The sequence below is a fragment of the Pogona vitticeps genome, chromosome 6, assembly GCF_051106095.1.
Source record: "Pogona vitticeps strain Pit_001003342236 chromosome 6, PviZW2.1, whole genome shotgun sequence".
Lineage (NCBI taxonomy): Eukaryota > Metazoa > Chordata > Lepidosauria > Squamata > Agamidae > Pogona > Pogona vitticeps.
The window spans coordinates 109,500,322-109,518,721 of NC_135788.1; the positions used below are offsets into that span (position 1 = coordinate 109,500,322).

The 18,400-nt window shown below is 43.7% G+C and overlaps 2 protein-coding genes across 5 annotated transcripts; one reads left to right on the forward strand and one right to left on the reverse strand.

The window, feature by feature from the left end:
* Positions 1-68: 68 nt before the first annotated feature.
* On the forward strand, positions 69-10,853 carry TFPT (TCF3 fusion partner). 4 transcript variants are annotated; one of them, XM_072976767.2, is made up of 7 exons: positions 129-173; positions 1,242-1,418; positions 5,423-5,653; positions 7,697-7,767; positions 8,186-8,255; positions 8,983-9,219; positions 9,713-10,853. In XM_072976767.2, exons 3-7 carry the CDS (start codon positions 5,429-5,431, stop codon positions 9,845-9,847), a joined length of 738 nt encoding a protein of 245 aa, XP_072832868.1. In that variant the 5' UTR covers positions 129-173; positions 1,242-1,418; positions 5,423-5,428; the 3' UTR covers positions 9,848-10,853. The 4 variants fall into 4 exon arrangements, with proteins under 4 accessions (XP_072832871.1, XP_072832867.1, XP_072832868.1 ...); XM_072976770.2 differs by lacking the exon at positions 1,242-1,418 and having other exon boundaries at positions 69-173; XM_072976766.2 differs by lacking the exon at positions 1,242-1,418 and having other exon boundaries at positions 75-173; positions 5,420-5,653.
* Positions 10,854-11,882: 1,029 nt separating this feature from the next.
* Positions 11,883-16,946, reverse strand: NDUFA3 (NADH:ubiquinone oxidoreductase subunit A3). The gene is made up of 4 exons (XM_020798789.3): positions 16,638-16,946; positions 15,115-15,189; positions 14,226-14,303; positions 11,883-12,102 (listed from the first exon to the last, which is right to left on the reverse strand). The coding sequence occupies exons 1-4, from the start codon at positions 16,651-16,653 to the stop codon at positions 12,011-12,013; spliced, it is 261 nt and encodes an 86-aa protein (XP_020654448.1). The 5' UTR covers positions 16,654-16,946; the 3' UTR covers positions 11,883-12,010.
* Between the last annotated feature and the right edge of the window lie 1,454 nt (positions 16,947-18,400).

Here is an 18,400-nt window from a genome sequence, read left to right on the forward strand (position 1 = left end):
AGAAACGGCGAGCGTCCTGAGGGGCGGGAGCTTGAACCAATGAACTTCATCGGGAGGCGGTTTGGACTAAAGAGAGGGGGGAGGCTGCCGCCATCTTGGATGCCGCGGCGCCCGAGAGAGGGGGGAGAGGGAGAGAGAGAGGGAGATTGAGACCCGGAGACCCGGAGCCGCCGGTGAGAGAGCGAGGAGGGGTGGGGCCTAGGTTGGGGGCGGGGCCTATAATTACCTTAGGGGGTTCGGTTGGGGGCGTGGCCAATGGGGTCTAGAAGGGGGGTCTCTCTAGGTGTGGGTGTTGTGTAGGGCAAGGAGGTGGTCGTAGGTCTCGTCTCTGGGGTCTGGAGCAGGAAAGGGCCTTTGTGAGGGCCTGGACGTTTCTTGAGGTGGTGATCCCTGGTGAACCTCAAGAAGGCCTGTGGAGAAGGGATGGGGTGGCTTCATAGATGGGATTGGCATCTCTAGGATGTGGGGCCCTCATGGGCCAAACGAGTGGGATGCAGGAGCGGCCTATGGCATGGCGGGATGTGGGTTCGGGTCTCTCCTGCATGGGCTGCTCTGTGACCTGTTCCATGTTTCAATGAAGCTTTTTTTGTTGTTCTAATCTAAAGGATAGAACTGTTTGGAAGCTGCATAGAATATTGTTTATCTAGACCTTTAAAATATTTGGGGTTAAAACCACTAAATATTGGCAGGGCTGTTCTCTTCTTTGTAGCAATAGTCTCTCTAATATTATGGACTTTCATCTATTTAGTATGAATTTTCTTTAAATTTTAAGTGTTGTGTGTGTCTGTCTCTTGCAGGGTTTCTTAAAAAGAAACAGATCACTCCATTTCCCCTACTCTCTTTTGATATTGTTATCCTCATATTTGCAGGTGTCCAGTGAGGCTGAGAGAAAGCTGTTTTCTTGAGGCCACCTGGTGAGTTTGCAATATAGATGAGATGTGAATCTGGGGTCTCCTGATTTGCCCTTGTGATTATGGGTAGGTTCTGGCCTGGGCGGATCCGTTGACGCTGCAGGAAAGAGGACCGGAGGCTGTTCATTTTTCTTAACAGAATCAGATTTATTAACAAACTCAACTCAGCAGGTTCGAATGGGTCCATTAAACTTAACTCTGGCAACAACTTATAACTGCGTATACGCGTGTTGGTTTCTTTCTTCTTACTGGGGGGCTAGTCCAAACCTCTCCCGGTCGGTCATAGGTCTTAGTGGCGTGGTTCTGACAGCACAAATTGTCCCACAACAGGGGTGTCTTGCCCAGCCCCCTCCTGCTGGCTCTGGAGTAAAGAGGGACTGGGACGGATCACCCTCCTCCCCCCACGCTGATTGCGTGGATAAACCACCACAGTCCATTCCGACGGATCTAGCTCTTGACCACGTGCGAAGAAATCTGGAGGCTCCGGCAACAATCCTCCGTTCACTTGTAAGTTGGGAAACTCCTTGAGCAACTTAATAAAGCTCTCTTGTCCCATGCTCCATTCCGTCTCCACAGATCTATCTTTCTTATCAGCCGGCTCTGAAATTTCCCGCCTTTTCTCCCTCATTTATATCCTCCCATACTATTAGATCTTGCTCCTCCCCTCTCTCATCTGCAAAATACACTTCCATAGCCTTTGGTACCTTCCTCTCATCTGGCTCCACCTCCACCAGTATGCCCTCCACACAGCCAGCTCCTCCTTCTGCTCCTCTGACTGTGGAGGACAGCTCACTCCCTTTCTCTCCTTCACAGCCCTCCATTCTCTTCTCTTTAGAAAAACAAGGCTATTTGTACCAGTCAGTCTCACTGCTGACAGAATTTTGCTGTGGTGCAGCCCCATATAGGTCTCTGTTTTCTTCCAGACTCCCAAGTGAAGCCTGGTCCTTTGCAGAGTGTTTCTTAATTGGAGGTTGTATATTAAAACCAATCAGTAGCCTCTTGGGATGGGTTCAGTAGATCAATTTGGAGAGGGTGGTTGTAGATTCTCTTGTAGGACACTAGAACCATGTTGCTTGGTAGTAGAGTCAAGAAAGAAGTATCTTGATGTGCAGCCCTGAATAAAACTTCCAGGTATGACAATGACCAACAACTGAGATGTGGTTTTAAAAACAATTAGACTAAGTTGTAGAAGGTAGGCAGCCACGCTCTTCCATTTCAATCATTAATTTTCCTTTCCAAAGTGCTGGTGTTTGAGCTAAGATGTTATACATAATGCCACAATAGAGCATCTGCCTATTTAATGTCGTGCAGATCATCTATATTTAGTCTGCAATCCCATTACTCTTATCTTGAGGTGGGTCTCATTGAACTCAATAGGACTTACTTCTGAGAAGTCATACAGTACAGTACATTGGTTTGCATGGGTAGTCTATTGTCAGATAAGGTACCCTGAAATAAAGTTCTAAACAAACGTTTTACTGCAGTGGAAACAAAACACCACTGCATAAACTTACAAGAAAACTGTTAACAAAACATAGAAGGATTCCTCTAATTTACAGCTATTTTGTTGAAAGCTACATTTTTAATTTTAGATATTAGAATCTATTATGTTGTCTCTGTTGGAGAGCAAACACCTTCTGTTTTCTTTGCAGGGATTCTCTTAATAAGAAGGGAAACTCTTGTACTTTAAAAATCAGAATATGTGGACGTTGTTGAACTGTAACTCCCATCATCCCTGACAGGTGACTCTGCTGATGGAAATTGTGGTTCCACAACATCTACTGGTGGTTCCAGAGGGAATAACGCCCTCCCCCCAAGTACTTCCAAAGTTCCACAATGATTGTACTCTTACTATAGGATTCTTACTTTACACAGAGGTGCTGGCCTGTTTTCGTGGGTTTAGAGAAGTTATGCAGAAATTACTTGACAGGCAGGAACTGGCAGGTGAGACGTCTTCTGACCTGAACAGAGTCTGCTGCCTCCTGAGGGCTGCAGCTGGTGTTAATAGCATGGGAGCCACATCTGGCTAGCAGAAAACACTGCTGTTTCGTTCTCTTCCTTCAGTGGTGTCATGGCCTGGGAGGCCGCTGTTTTCTCCAACTACAGTAGTAGGATTCTAAATTTGCCCTGAGCAAAAGTAAGGAAACAGAGGTAACAAGTCCTCTCTGCCAGGGAAGACATGGTAGCCCCAAAGCTGCAATGTTACTTTGAGAATTAATTCCCTTTGCACTCAGTAGAGCTGAGTTCTTAGTAATCATGCATCAAAACAGGCTGTTTATATTCTAGTGGTACTTTAGATCCCGTGTCTTTAAGCTGCTAAAAGGAAATGTTGGAGCTTCCTGTGACTATCCAGAAGTGGGTGGCTGTTGGTCCTGGGTGTCTTTTCAGGAAGGAAAGATTTCTGCAGGTGATAAAGAGTAAGGGTGGAGTGCTAGCCTCACAGTGACCTCAGGAGTTGTGAGTAGTGTGATCTAACAGATGGTAGGAGAGATGCAAACCAATACTTGTACATTCCCTGAAAATATAGTTCATTTAAGAAGTTGAAAATGCCTGGGGACATGGAATCTCCTTGTATCTACTATTATAGTAGAAGCACTGATCAAATATGCTATTCTGCTGCCGATGTAAATCACATTTGAAATAGTCCCCTACTTGCTTCTCCCCTATGTTTTATACAAGTAGCTAACTAGCACACGAGGGAGCAGATTAGACTTGAACCTGCGTTCCCATGTGCTGCTTTTTTGAATGGCAAGAGGGTTTTTTTCACTAGGGATCACTCCTAGATCGCCCAGTTCATTTACCATCATAATTAATGATAACATCCATTTATACCGGAAATTGACTGCAGGTGCTGTTCTCATTCTCTCTGTGATCACAACGTGTCCTTTGCGCATGCGTAAGGTATGTCCTACACCCATTTCTGTCGCTTCCCCTAACTTCACAACAGTTGCGGCGCTCAGTTGGGTTTGTAAATGCAGCACGACAATGGGCTCTATGCTGTAGTAAGTCATAGGTTTGCAACCTTGTCTTCCAAATACACAGTGGTCAAGGCGCTTCAGTCATAGCTTCACCTTTTTGTCACAAAACTGCAGACTTCATCAAGACAGCGGTCGCTCATCCCAAGGGGAGTGGAGGGACTGAGGTGGATTTTAGCTTTGATAGGAAGCTCGCTTGTAGAAAATTGATTTGGCAAACCAAAATCTCATTCTACCATTCTTGCCCAAGACTGTCCTTTAGCTGTGGGAACTTTCTTAATTTATAATTGTTGAAATCATGTAACTTCGGTTATGGATGCAACAGCACAATGCATATTTTTAAACATTACAGAAACTTTCAGGGTTTCAGTTTTTACATCCCCCCCCCCCCCCAATTGCAAACAACAAGGTTTGTGAAAGGTGTGCAGTCGTCCATTACTGTATAGGTGGGATTTCCTGCTTAGCAGATGCTCCATTGGATATTAGTCAGTAGTACCCTAGTACTGTATTTTACAGTTATATTTTATAGCTATTCTAGAATTTTTGGTATATAATTTTTTGAAGATACGCTCTTTAAGCAGGTACATTTCTGAATGTTCGCATTGATAAGCAATTTTTTTCCAGTATTGTGTAAAAAGTAGCACTAATGGACTGTATATTTAAACCCCTATTTAAGGTGCCTTTACACATGTCCTTGTCAGGGCCAGGCCTGACATTAGACAAGAGGTAGCCTCAGGCAGCAGCTACTGGAGAGCAGAGACCAAAGTTGGGTGTTATGTAGCCTGTATTGTATCCTTTGGGCCAGAGAGCTGCCCACAGAAAAGCATTGTTTTACCATCACAACTGAAAGAAAATCCAGTTGCTAATCCAGTTGATTTTTGTGTGTGGAATATGAAAGGTGAAAGCCATCTTGTGCTTTGCCTCAGGCAGCAAAATATATTTGGGCTGGCTATGGCCTCTATTCTTGCGAATGTAGTTGTTTCCTTTCACATGACAACAGGAATAGGGCAGTAAAGGAAAATACAGTGGTGCCCCGCATAGCAACGTTAAACCGTTCCAGGGTTAATGTCGCTATCTGGATTCGTTGCTGTGCGGGGGGGGGGACCCATAGGAACGCATTAAACTCTGTTTAATGAGTTCCTATTGGGGAAAAACTCACTGCTATGCTGGGAATCCTCCATCTGGCTGCCATTTTCGCCGCCCGGTAAGCGAGGGCAGGGCGCGAAAATGCACCCAGTGGCCATTTTGGAACCGCCGATCAGCTGTTCCCAAAATATCGCAATGCGAAGATCGGTAAGCGAAATGCTTACCGATCATCGCAATGCAATGTTTGGCCTATTAAAACATTGCAATGCGATCACATTAGCGATCACAAAAAATGCATCGCTATGCGGATTCGTCGTTAAATGGTGTGCTCGTTAAGCGAGGCACCACTGTATGGGGTTATCTGAGCCAGCCTATGGGGTTGCCTTTCATCTGGCATGGGGAGAAAGAATGGCTAACCTTACTTAAGATCAATGGTTTCTCTTTCAGAAGATCATTATGGCAGCTGTCAGCTTTGAAGAATTCTCCGTGCCTCCTGGCTCAGAACTGGCACTGCCCCCTCTTTTTGGTGGCAATATCCTTGAGAGTGAATTGGAGACCGAGGTAGAGTTTGCTGACAGTGGGATACCAGAGGAAGAGGAAGAAGAAGGTGCCCTGAGGCAACAGGAGATGACACGACGCAAGTGTCAGGCACTTGCTCGCCGCTGCAAGGAATTAGAGCAGGTACAAGCTTGGTAAGCAGGGATGTAGGCAGTGACAACTTGCTTCTATGGGAAAGTATTATATTGCTGTCACTGTAACTTGTATTCTGCTATAGTTCTGGATGATGGCAAATGAGCAACAGAGCCTGCCTTATACCAAGTTTGGCTCTTGGCCCAACTTGCCCAGGTGTGAGGCTCCTTAACCTCAAGCTGTTGTTGGACCTCAACTCCCATCGGCCTTGGCCAGCACAGCCAGTAGTAAGGAATTGTGGGAGTTACAGTCCAACAATGTTCGGAGGGCTAAATACCCCCATTCCATTATATGGTCTTGTGTTTTCTGCCTTAACCAACAGAAGCTTGACAGTAGTTGCTCTCTATAGTTATTGGCAGTATCAGCCTGAAGTCCTTTATGATGGAAAACTCAAGAGACTGAACCTGGGCCCTTTTATCTACCAAACAATGGATCAGCAAGGATTTCAATAATCAGTGAACCCCTGCAGATGCTGGTATTCTGCTTTAAAACTCCAAAATAGTGTTAGCACTTTTTTAAAGGCAGAAGGGAAATTAATTATACACCGTGCATAATTGTGGATGTTTATTTTACAGTCATCAGGCTGCCAAATTCTTGCATTTGGTTTTGAGGTCTCTGGTGTGAATTTGTGGGGGTGGCAAAATTTGGAGGAAAGCAGGGATATTGCAAGCTCTGTGTTGTCATTGTTGTTATGGGCTGTCAAGTTGAAACCAGCTTATACCGACCCTAATAGGGCTCTCAAGATGAGATATTTAAGGAATGGATTTACCAATTCCACTCCCTGAGTGAGTGTTCATGGCTAAGCAGGAATTTGAACCTGGTCTCCTGAGTCCTCCTATCACTCTATCTACTGTACCACACTGGGTATACATTACAAGATGAGAATATGAAAAACAATATGTCACATCAGATTATTAGTCTGTGTATCTTGGTATTACTGTATTTTTCTGTGCATAAGCCACTACTTTTTCTTAAAATTATTACACTAAAAATTGAGGGGCATCTTACACATAGAAGTACAGTGGAAGTACAGTGGCTCACTAGACGATTGCCTCGCAAAACAAGGAATTCACTAGACAATGACTTTTTTGAGCAATGTTTGGAGTCATCATTATCAGGAGTCATCATTATCAGGAGCTAGCTTTGACTCCTTTCATCCTCTTTCTTTGATGCTGGAGAGAGAAAGAGGGGGAAGGCCATCTGAGGGGGAACTGGGTTTCGCAAGACAGCGATTTGGGAATGAATTAAAATCGTCTTGTGAGGCAGCACTGTAAGCTGAGGAGAAAATGGCCCATACCTTGCCTCTGTAAAACAGGCTTCCTTCAGTCATGAGGCTTAGCTTCCTACAGTCAGGAGACTTAGTTTCCTCCAATGATGAGCCCTGTGGAACTGATGTCAGCTGATGCTATACAAACCAGATAGAACACACCTCATTGGAGGTGGAGCCTGTAGGCAGTGCTCAGATTCAACAGGGACTTGTAATGTCCCAGCGTCCTGAGCCCAGAGGCTGAATAGAGCTAGGTTTTCCTAACTTTGGGTTAGAAAAGTGGGTGGGGGCATCTTATACACAGGGGCGTCTTATAGATGGAAAAAATACAGTATTTAAATGGATGGGATGCAGTTCTTCAATGTTTCAGACAAGATGATTTCTCAGCCCTAATTAGGATGGTAAGGAATTTGGAGCTTTCATTATATAAAAATGTGTGATCCTTTAATACACCATCACTTTTCCCTATATAAAATATACTTTCCTAACAACTCTTTGAAATATGTAAAGTTTAGAGACACTTTGGGAGTGAAGTCCTCCCCAACAGTCTTTGTGGTTGAGTGCAGATTTGACCCCGAGTCTCCAAGCAAATTCAACACTCCATCTACCATATAATGCCACTTTTAAATGTGCAAGAGGAAAGAAACGGGGGATCATGGACAGTGCTAGCTGTATGTCATCTTAAGCTGAGTCTGTGAGAGACGACACTGGGTGAAGCTACTAAAGAGAGCAGAAATTGTAATGTATCCCTCTGATCCCTGTTACAGGTGAATGAGAGGATGTTAAACCGGCTGCATCAAGTCCAGAGAATTACACTGCAGCTCAAGCAAGAGCGAAGGTGAGGCTGGAAATGCACTGAGGGGCAAAGATGTAAAGATCTTCCCCTTCCCTGATGGCCAAGTTGAATCAAACTGAAGGTGTGCTTTAGCTTTTTCACAACTCTAGGGCCTTCCAGAGATTTTGGACTTGTAACAAAGGGGTTGCAGCTCAGCATCTCTGGAGATCTTGGATCTCTATTTCCAGCTGGATGCTTCTGGAAAGCCTTTAAGGAAAGGCAGCAGCAATACTCTGTTCTAGTCCAATGCGGCAACCTGGATAAATTTATCCAGCGACTTGTAAAAACCATTTAATTCAGGGGTTATCACCATCTCTTGTAACAGCAGATGCTCAACGTTAACTGCACACTTTAGGAGAATACCTTTATCATAAAGAGTTGATCGCCATGATGTTTCCTGTAAATATCTTTCTCCTTTCAGGTTTTTGATGAGAGTGCTGGATTCCTATGGAGACGATTACAGACAGGGTCACTTGGATATAGTCCTGGAGGTAAGCAAGGATTGGTTTGAGGTAGAAGCGAAAATCAACTTTCCCCAAACTGGTGCACTCTAGATTTCTTGAACTGGAATTCCCATTGGCTGTGACCATTGGCCATGCTGGCCAAGGCTGAAGTGGTCCAGAACATCTGGAGGATGCAGGTTCACAGGTAGCTGGATTGAATCTACAATTGCAGCATGATAGACTGAGAATGGATAGAAGTTTGGGCTGAACCAAGAAATAAGATCAGTGTTGAGATGGTAGGAAAAAGGTATCATGGGTAGAGATAGGAGTATTCATAGACAAATATGAATACTCCCGCACAGGTGGAGATAATAACTCAGCGATCTGCTGTCGCTGCAGCCTCCGTGCTGTTCCGTTCGCTCCAGATCATGCGATCGGTTAGCTACTCCTGGCAGGAGGCAGGACAAGCCTCTGCCAGATCAAAGAGTGACTTGCTGATCACAAGATCCCATCTCTAATCATGAGCTGATACTGGATTTTGTTCCAAATGCAAAATAGGTGAAAGAACTTTGATCCTCCAGATGTTTTAGATTGCAGTTCCATAGTTGCATGAACCATGCTATTGGGTCTTTTAGCGGCTGAAGTCCTAAACATTTGGCGAGCCAAAGTTTCCTCATTCTTGGTATAGTAAATATGGTTGGCTCTAGACTCACAGCTGAGTATGACATCTGCTTAAAATATTGTAGTTTTGGTTCAACTGTCTTCTCTTGTCTAGGACGAAGGGTGCCATAGCACGGATGCTCTGACACCTGGCAACACAGAGAATGAGCCCCCTGAGAAAGAGACCGCCAGGGCCCCCCTAGTTGCCTTGCCTGCCCATGAGCCTGAGAGTCTCTCTCCATCCGAAGGCCCAATCACCAAAAAGAGGCGGCGCCACCTGCGGGAGGAAAAGGAAGGGAGGATACGGCGTACAGCCCAAACCTTGCTCCCAATGGAGGAGTTTCCTGTGCAGGTACTAGAGAACGTGGAGTATCCACCAATAATATTTCTAATCCCCCCCCCCCAAGTAGATTAGAAATGTGCCTTGACAAAGTCACACAGCCAGGTTTATATATACTCCAGGAACCTGTGCGAAATCTGCTGAAGAACTTAAATTCAGGGTTGAACCTTTATTATTGTCTTCCTAGTTATTTTAAAATATGTTTTTGGGTACATACATGTACCTGTACAAAATAGCAATTGGAAGCATCCATTTTTCTTCCAGGAGAGAAAAGCTGCTTCTGGTTATTACTGTTTTTTCTCAAGCAAGCAAATTTATCTCAACCTGGACCAAGCAGCACAGATGTGTTGGCTAAAATATTCCAAGAGTTGTGCTCCAAAAACTAATTTTTCCAAGTTCTGATTTATTATAACCATATAACATAGTCAGGACAATACAAAATGTGCAGGAACTTTTGGCCCGAGACAGCCTTTCTCACAACTATTTTGGTTTTTTATGGTTGCAGATTAAGTCTGAAGAGGATTTCCAGTGTGAGCAAGAAGATGTCCTTGTTCCTGCCTGGCAGCCATCCAGTCCCAGAGACAAGTTGCTCCATTACCCCAAGTTTTCAAGTCCTGGGGCCTGTTCTGATTTTGACTGAGACTGGTAGCCATTGCTGGGTGGCTAAAAAAAGAGATTGCTTATGTCAGTGCTCACTGAGGCAGGCCATGAGGCTATCAGAAGGCACCTTTTCTACTCAAAAGGACCAGCTCGTTTTTAAAGGACAGCACAGTATGTAGCATTGAACTTTAGCATACTCAAGAGAGCTTTACATAAATAATCACTGAGCCAACGAGGGAAGCATCTGGAAAGGATATGTACTGCTCCAAACTGTGCCAAATAATACAACGCACAAGGAAACGACTACAGCATGCAATATTATTGATGCCATTAGAGCAACCTTCCTTATTCTAGCATGATCTGGTGTCCAGGTTACAACTCCCATCATCCTTAGCTAATATGGTCAGTGGTGGGAGTTGTAGCCCAACATTTCTGGAGGGTTCCAGGCTGGGGATGATTGTGCAAAATCAATGGGTCTTTGTTTCATATGTCCAAAAGTGTCATTGTTGATGTGGGGCATTCAGAGTATGGTATTTCTATGTTTTAAATGTCTGGATAAGGGAACTGAGTAGAAAGATAAGAGTAAAGTCACTTGTGAGAAGCAGAGATGTTTAGCCTCTCACCTGTTACCCATCTGGGACCAGAGGCTGGATGTAAGGTAGATGGTTTCCACAAACTATTCAGTTTAGTAAATGAAGATATAAGTCTTTATACTGATGCTTTGGGAGAACAGAAATTCTCTGCCATTCACTAAAGCAGACATTTTAGGAGTGTCTTAATTAATGGCACTCTGGGATACTGCACAACAGCTAGGCTGGTTGACCATTGACTAGAAGGGGTGGAAGTTACAGTCTGACATTTGGGCCCTACTTTTTTTTATTAGGTTCCCCAATACCACCATGGGAAAAGAAAGGATGGTTGAGGTGGTAAGACAGTCGGGCACTTGGAATTAAGAAAAGGGGTGCATGTTTTCAGTCTGCTGTTTGTTTCCTGTAGTGCACCTGAATCCACAGTCCTTTCCAATAAACCGCCAATTTTTCTCCAAACCTCCTACCAGCAGCCAAATTTACAATGACATTGATCTATAGCAGGAAGCCATAAACTGCTCTGTTGCAAGTCACCTAGTGGCACCAGTAGAGCTCAAAGCTGTCTTGTGCTTGAGTAGTTTCATGTTTCAGAGTCATAAAAAAACAGCATATTCGCACCCCCTCTGATCTTGTTCGGAACATTATGTTTGGTCTTGAGGCCTATTGCAGTGGTTCTTAACGTGGGCGATAATGCCCCCCAGGGGGTGATTTCATTTTTCAGGGGGGCGGTAGAACAAAAAGGGAGCAGAAGGGGGCGGTAGGGGGGTGCTGGAGCAAGCCAAACTTGTGAAGATGGCTGCAGCCTTTTTACAGTGTGCATGAATATATATTTTACTCCAATTTTAATGTAGTTTCAGACTTTTTGTCTTGAAATTTTTAGTTCCTGCATTTGTTTTTATGCCCTTTTTATATTTCTTTTTGCGTCTTAAAATTCACTTGCAACTAAATCATTAAATGTTAATTTTTGGGGGGCGTTTCATTTTCTTAGAATTTAATTTTGTTTTCAGGGGTCATTGGATTTAAGTGTCTTAAATAAATAAATAAGATATCATCACCACGGGGAGGGGGGCGATGATAACTTCCTCAATGGCTCAAGGGGGCGTTTCTTTCAAAAAGGTTAAGAATCACTGGCCTATTCCAACGTCTTCCCTCTAAGAATCGTGGGAAGCACAATATTGGAAAAATGCTTGGAATGGCATAAGACTCTGTAATTCCTCTCAGCAAAATGACCATTCCTAAGAGCCCTTGAAGGACAAACAGATATCAGGTGTTGCTTAACACCTTTAGCAATAATGGGGCTGGTAGGAAACTGTTTTGTATTCCCCCCACCCTCAAATCTGGAAAGAGTCCTTGCGATGGGGAACCATGGACTTGCAAGATGATTTGGGCAACTATAATTGCTTACAGTGAGGTGGGAACAGGCTCTGGGAATTGAAATCCAGAACAGCTGGAGGGTAAAAGGCTACACAAAGGTTGCAAAGTCCACCCTTTAATTTAACAGAAAATTTATTATATCTTGAAATTCTAACAGGTATACAAGAAAGGGCAGGTAGCTTTATAGAGTCCTCACTGTCCCTTTAACTGAGCGTTCTGGGCTGCTTCAAAAGTGGTATGTCTCAAAACGTCTTCAGCCACTCAAGGCTTGGCCCTTCCTTGTCGCAGGGGTGGGCAGGAATATCTGGCATATTTCCATCATCTCGAACTGGAACTGTTGAGGGATGGAAAGAAAGGGGCAGCCAAGTAAGAGGATGCCCATCCATTTCCGGTTACAGCTTTAAAACAATTATTTATGGTAGGGTAGGATGTAACATACCATTTTTCTCCACACAACATGGTACAAGTACATCAGCCCATGAAGTTGAATGAATGCTACTCTGCCTGCACTAGCTCTCTGTCTGACTCTCTAGAGCAGTGATTCCCAACCTGAGGTAAGTGTAGCCCCAAGGATACAAACCAGGACATTTAGGAGTACAGTGGTGCCCTGCATAGCGAGGTTAATCCGTTCCGGATTAACCTTCGCTATGCGAAAACATCGCTGTACGGGGCAGGAAAAGCGTATTGGAACACATTAAACTTAGTTTAATGCGTTCCAATAGGCGCCAAAACTTACCCCTCCAGCGATGTTTTCGCTGGTCCGGCGGCCATTTTGGAGCCGCCGAACAGTTGTTTGGCGGCTCCAAAATGGCCGCTGGACGCCCCAATCGTCGCAAAGCAAGTGCGGCGATTGGGGCAGCTCCGTATAGCGATCCCCAAAAAGGGATCGCTATACGGATTCTTCGTTATACGGTGCGCTCGCTAAGCGAGGCACCACTGTACATAAAAAAATTGAGTAATGGCAGAAAAAAAAGTGCATATAGCACTAGTGTAAGAAAAGATAGAATTGTGAAACTGAACACTGTAACAAATGGCAAAGCAAGTTTCTTTGTTAACCACCAGAAAAGCCCTATTCCCTCACTTTGGCAAATAATGCGGAATTGCCCTCAAGCCACATGTTGCAAACACATCACTGCAGCGCACATGCTTAACAGCATGCCCCTCACAGACTCGGCTTTCATTCTCCACTTCATGAACATATGAGTGTTCTTGCATCAATACTGGTGAATATATAAGTGGGCACCTCAGTCACTCCCATGAGCAATGTTCAATTAGAGTTCTGGGCCTTCTCTAATTTTTTTATTGTAATTATTATTAATTAATTAATTAATTAATTAATTTATATGCCACCTACACTACCCAAAGGTCTCTGGGCGGCTTAATCTATGTTTATCAATTCATTGTATCTTGGGCATTGTGTGTGTGTATGCACTACCTCATCACATTACTCCAGTTTTTAAAATCCCATTACTGTGCTATTAATTTACAGTTGCAACACAAATTTGAAATAACAGCAATTGTACAAGAAGGATACAATTTATAGGCTGCCAAGCGATACACAAGTGAAAACAGGTTGGGAACCACTGCTCTAGAAGCATGCACAGCACTAGTGGATGGGCTTCTCTCTGACAAAAGCTCTGCCTCCTTAATAGCTGTGTGGCTGATGCAAATGGTACTGAATAATACATTTTAAAAATCTATGGCATAGAGAAGTACTGTTAGGGAAACCGTACCCATCTGTTTTTCCTTGTAATACAATTGCTTAAAGATGCCAACTTTTCCCACAGAGAAAAGTTTCATCATTGTAAAGCAGGGGTCCCGAACCCCCAGTCCCCAGCCATGGCAGGAGCGGGCCACAGAGACAGATCTCCTGCCCCCCGCACGCACACCTGCAAGTGCACCCCTCCTCTCCGTGCATGCACACGAATGCAGGGGGTGCCCTGCCCCCTGTGCACGGACCTCCCCAAAACTGGTCTGCAATTCAGAAAAGGTTGGGGGCCACTGATATAAAGAAGCAACCTTCAACGACAAACCCCCTCCTTCCCTGTTTAATAGTTATTCAGCTAACTTCCTCCCAAAAAGGTTTTGCTGTATGACTAAATATCTGTCCATCAGTATTAAAGACACTGGCAGGAAAAAAAAGTCTTGTCATTTCCCTGCTATCCCTTACAACAGAGGTCCCCAACCCCCAGTCCGTGGCCTGAGCCAGACCAGGCTGTGGAGACAGACCTCCCACCCCCACTAGCCCCTGCACAGTCCATTTGCACCTGTGTGAGAGCACACCCGCATGAGCATGTGCACTCCCCTGCTCCTTTGTGCATGAGTGTGTGCTCTTTCGCACATGCGCGCGCAGGGGGGTGCCCGTCTTCTCCAGCTGGTATGCAGGGCTAAAAAGGTTTGGGACCGCTGCCCTACAACAAGAACTAAAATGGTAAGAATTTGTGGATGTGTTTATACCTGGATATGTATATGGTACCACTTCGGCAATCATTTTGGTATATTTAGTCCAGGGACTGATTAGAGGTGCTATGCAACCTGAAAGCAGGAAAGAGAAACAGAGGCATGCACTGGAAAGGAATTAAACATACATTCCATGTTGATCAACTAGAAATATAGGAAACCTGTTAAAGGTAATTGGTACATTGGCTTAATGCCCTCTTATTTTTTAACAGTAGCACTCCAGTGTTTCAGATAGGACTCCATCCCAACCGTAATTGGAGACAGAATATCACTGGTGTGGTCAAAGCCCTGGCACTTTCTGAATAGCAGGAAATATGGCATCATCTGCCACCACCCCTCCTTAGGTTTCCCCGTTTCTTCTGAGTTTAACTGCTGTCCCTGCAGAAACTGGCAGAAAAGTGGGATTTTCTCAGGAACTGTATGCACAGTGTAGGTTGCTTCAAACTCTCCCCGCTGTGAGAGAATGTATTCAAGGCTAGTTTTGTCTTGGATGGGTAATTAAGAACCATTAGTCTGAACCACGCATTGTCCACATAAGGTATGAATAATCTGTGTCAGCTATTTGACAAGGTGGCAAGGTACACCTTGGTATCAATGCCTGACTCTCCTCTGTACAATCAACATATCCCCAGCTGCTCATCAACCAACTGAAATTAGTCACTGCAAGTTATGCAGACCCCAACAGGATTCCATCTATACACTTTATAAAAGACCTGCTTCTCTATGGACGACTTCAGCATCCTGCATTTGGGGATTCTTCTTATAAGCAGGGTCTGGCTGGCTATAGGGACTGCCATTATGTACACCTGCACTTCCAGATTTAATACTACAGAATATTAATAAAATAAGAATTCCTCAGCTGCAAGCAAACACAAGATAAACTCACATAGAATAGAAATGCCGAAAGAGGCCACAAGCGCAGGTTCCTTTGCCCATGCATTTTTCACATATTCACCGGCTCCTGTAATGTGGATAAGACGAAACAAACATGTTTAATACCGTAGAGATGTTTTAAATGGTTCACTCTCTGGCACTGGATTGTGTGTCTGAGGAAGACATAAGTCAACACAGCAATAAAGGGCATTGTAGCATCTTTCATCAGTTTCATTTCACCTTCTGTTGTGGGCAATAGTACCACTCACCTGCACAGCAGTATGTGGAGAGCTCTCCACTAAAAACACTTCCTCTCTTTCGTGGCAATATAAGGGTATTGTTTTACGTATACTTCAATTCAATAAAAAAATCTAAATAAAAATACGGCCAAATCAGAAGAAGACTGGGCCTTGGAAGGGTAGTGATGAAGGAATCTGAAAAGATCAAATGTGGAGATGTGTGACTGGAGACGAAGACCACAATACCGTATTCCTACAGTATTTGCTATATATGGATGTGAAATCTGGATGTTGAAAGACTGTGAAAAGATTGATTCATTAGGCTTACAGTACTGGAGCAGACGTTTGCAGATACCCCGGATTGCCAGAAACACAAACAAGTGTGTTTGTACAGTAAAATTATACAAGAGGCAATTTTTACAAAAAAAATTTACAAAACTGAGGCTGTTGTACTTTGTTTTTCCTATCACAGCAAAACAAGACTAGCTGGTAATGACAATATGTGGAAATGTTGAAGACTGGAGGAAAAAAGGTATACTAAATATGGGATTAGCTCCATAAAGGAAGCAATGTGCTTGAGTTTGCAAGCGCTGAGAAGGGCTGGCTGAGGGCAGGATGTTTTTGGAGGTCATTAATTTATAGAGTCCACCATAAGTCGGAGGTGACTTGACCTAACATTATAATAATAATAAAGTCAAATTATACTTGTTCTTTATGTTGGAAACAGCAGTCAGGGTTACAGCTTGGAAAAGTTACTTTTTTGTGACTCCCGCAACTCCTCCAGTTCTAACTAATCTGGGTTGCATTTCCTAGGAACCAGCAGCCATGCTGTCCAGAGGATTCTGAGAGCTATAGTCGAATAGCTCCCACATATAATTTACAATATTTAGTCTAACGTATTACTTAATATATGTAACTCCTCCAAGTTGTGCTTAAGATCCAGCGGATACAGTATATGCTCGAGCGGATCATGGAGAACTGGAAAACCACACGGTGCATACATCGGACCTCTCCCAAGCACGAACACTCCGTGCACGTCATTCACACGCAACACAAATCTAAACCCAACTAGGGTCCAACATATTTTCTTCACTCAAGTATTCCGAGGTCATCTTGTTGGCGTCCCTGTCCATCTTTCCTTCATCTGAAACAAATCCTCGATGACACAGAAACCCCCTCCCCACAACCCTGGATGTCCACAATCTTTCTTCATAGACTATGACTGGAAAATATGCATTCCCCCCCCCCCCCCACACACACACAAAACAAATACGGCTATGTAACCCCCTTCACTTACTGCGGAACGCCGACATCTTGCAATCAAGGTAAAGAGGGTGCCATGCATTCTGGGAACAGTAGTTTCACAGCCTTTTAGTCTCTTGCGCAGTCTCGCTGCCTTATGTCACCGCGCCCCCCCCTTCCGTTTTTTAAATACTTTTAATGGGGAATGTTTTCCTATCGAAGTTTTCCCCCTTCTGCTCTTCACTTTATGGGCTTCAGGATTTTCCAGCCCGTTTTTCTCCTGCGAGGCTTGGCGGATTTGTTGCAATCTAACTCACTCACATCGGCCTTTTGTATTGCATATTAGTTACAACAATCGGAAATCGAAAAGCAATAATGGGCGATCCTTTTATTAGACCATTAAAATCTCACAAAGGGGGTGGTTTTCGAGCTGTCCCAGGACTCCCCATCAGGCTAGGCATTTCAGTTGGAGAAGGGCGGGGAAGCAAAGAAATCAAGATCAGGTATTGTTCAGGACAGAGTCTGCAACCTTGTAGGTAGATTCGTTTCCAGATAATGGATTTCAGGCCTCACTCCAGGGGGTTTAATGGCCTTCCTGTGAGGAAATTGAGTGTAGCTTAAAGAAAAATAAACTTATTTTCTACTAATTAGGCAGCAGATAAAATGGTTCTGGAAGGAGCCTATAGAGCAGATTGGCTTCCCTCAGTAGAACCGCCCTTATTTGTTAGTTCACCTCAACTGGCACTTATTGTCTCAATACTTGGAGATTCTGGTAATGGGGGAAAAATAACATGTTTCCACTTGTTTACAGTTCTTCATAAAGAGGAACAAACATATTGTGTAAAGATATTAACTTCTTATACTGCTGAGTTTAACTGATTAACTAGCTGACAGAACACATAATTTTAACAATCTACAGTACTTCTGACAGATTCTGTTGCCAACACTGACAGGTACCTAACTGGAAAAAAAGGAAGGAAACATAATCTAAGGGAGAGAAAGAACTATTTACTGCTACAAAATTGACTGATATTCAACCTCAGTCAAGAAAATTCCCTCCCAGTTTAAACCTCTCAAAGGCATCATGTGCAGGTTGCAATATATCCAACAGTAACGTGGGGAAAGAAATTAACCACGCTTTACTTCATAGGCTAAAGAGAACACTTTTACCTTGTTTTTCCCTTTCAGCTTTTCTTCATTGCTATTCTTAATGCATTCACACATGGACCTGAGTGTTTTGTCTTTCCTCTATCCTCTGACGTGATTGCATCATCCAGAACGTACAGTACCAGAATGTGTCTTTCAATGGAAGAGAAGGTTTGATGTGACTATTAAATTGAAAAATATTTCACTCCTGGAAATCAGCGAGCAATACGAGATGTAAGTACTGTAATACTAAACAACAGATACACAGAATTCCCATCTACGGCCATCATTTGGGCCAAGTAAAAAATTACAGGTACAGGTAAATATAATGTGTTTGTATACATATATGTCAAGTTTGTTTAATTTAATCCTAATCATACAGTACTTACATCAAGGAATCATCATCATTTTAGAACTGCAGAGCTGGAAGGGAGCCTATGGAACTTAGAGTCTAGTTAAGGAGGCACAGTGGGGAATTGAACTCTCGACCCACTTAAACCTCTGAGCTATCTGTCTCCCAATTTTGTTTTAATTAGGGAAATCCTTTGGAAACATGGGCCATCACAAGCAACCCAAGACAATTTGCTACCTGAGGCAAAGGACAAGATGAGGCTCCTTCCATGTATGGAAACCAATTGGCCTAGTAATTTTTTATGGTATCCCACCTTCCTT

Coding starts and splice junctions, on each gene's coding strand:
- NDUFA3 (XM_020798789.3), bottom strand. Junction 14,304..15,114: donor TTTCGGCATTTCTATTCTAT/GTGAGTTTATCT, acceptor TCCTGCTTTCAG/GTTGCATAGCACCTCTAATC. Junction 12,103..14,225: donor GGTACCATATACATATCCAG/GTATAAACACAT, acceptor ATCCCTCAACAG/TTCCAGTTCGAGATGATGGA.
- TFPT (XM_072976770.2), top strand. CDS start 5,429: ATGGCAGCTGTCAGCTTTGAAGAATTCTCCGTGCCTCCTGGCTCAGAA. Junction 5,654..7,696: donor GCTGCAAGGAATTAGAGCAG/GTACAAGCTTGG, acceptor TCCCTGTTACAG/GTGAATGAGAGGATGTTAAA. Junction 9,220..9,712: donor TGGAGGAGTTTCCTGTGCAG/GTACTAGAGAAC, acceptor TTATGGTTGCAG/ATTAAGTCTGAAGAGGATTT.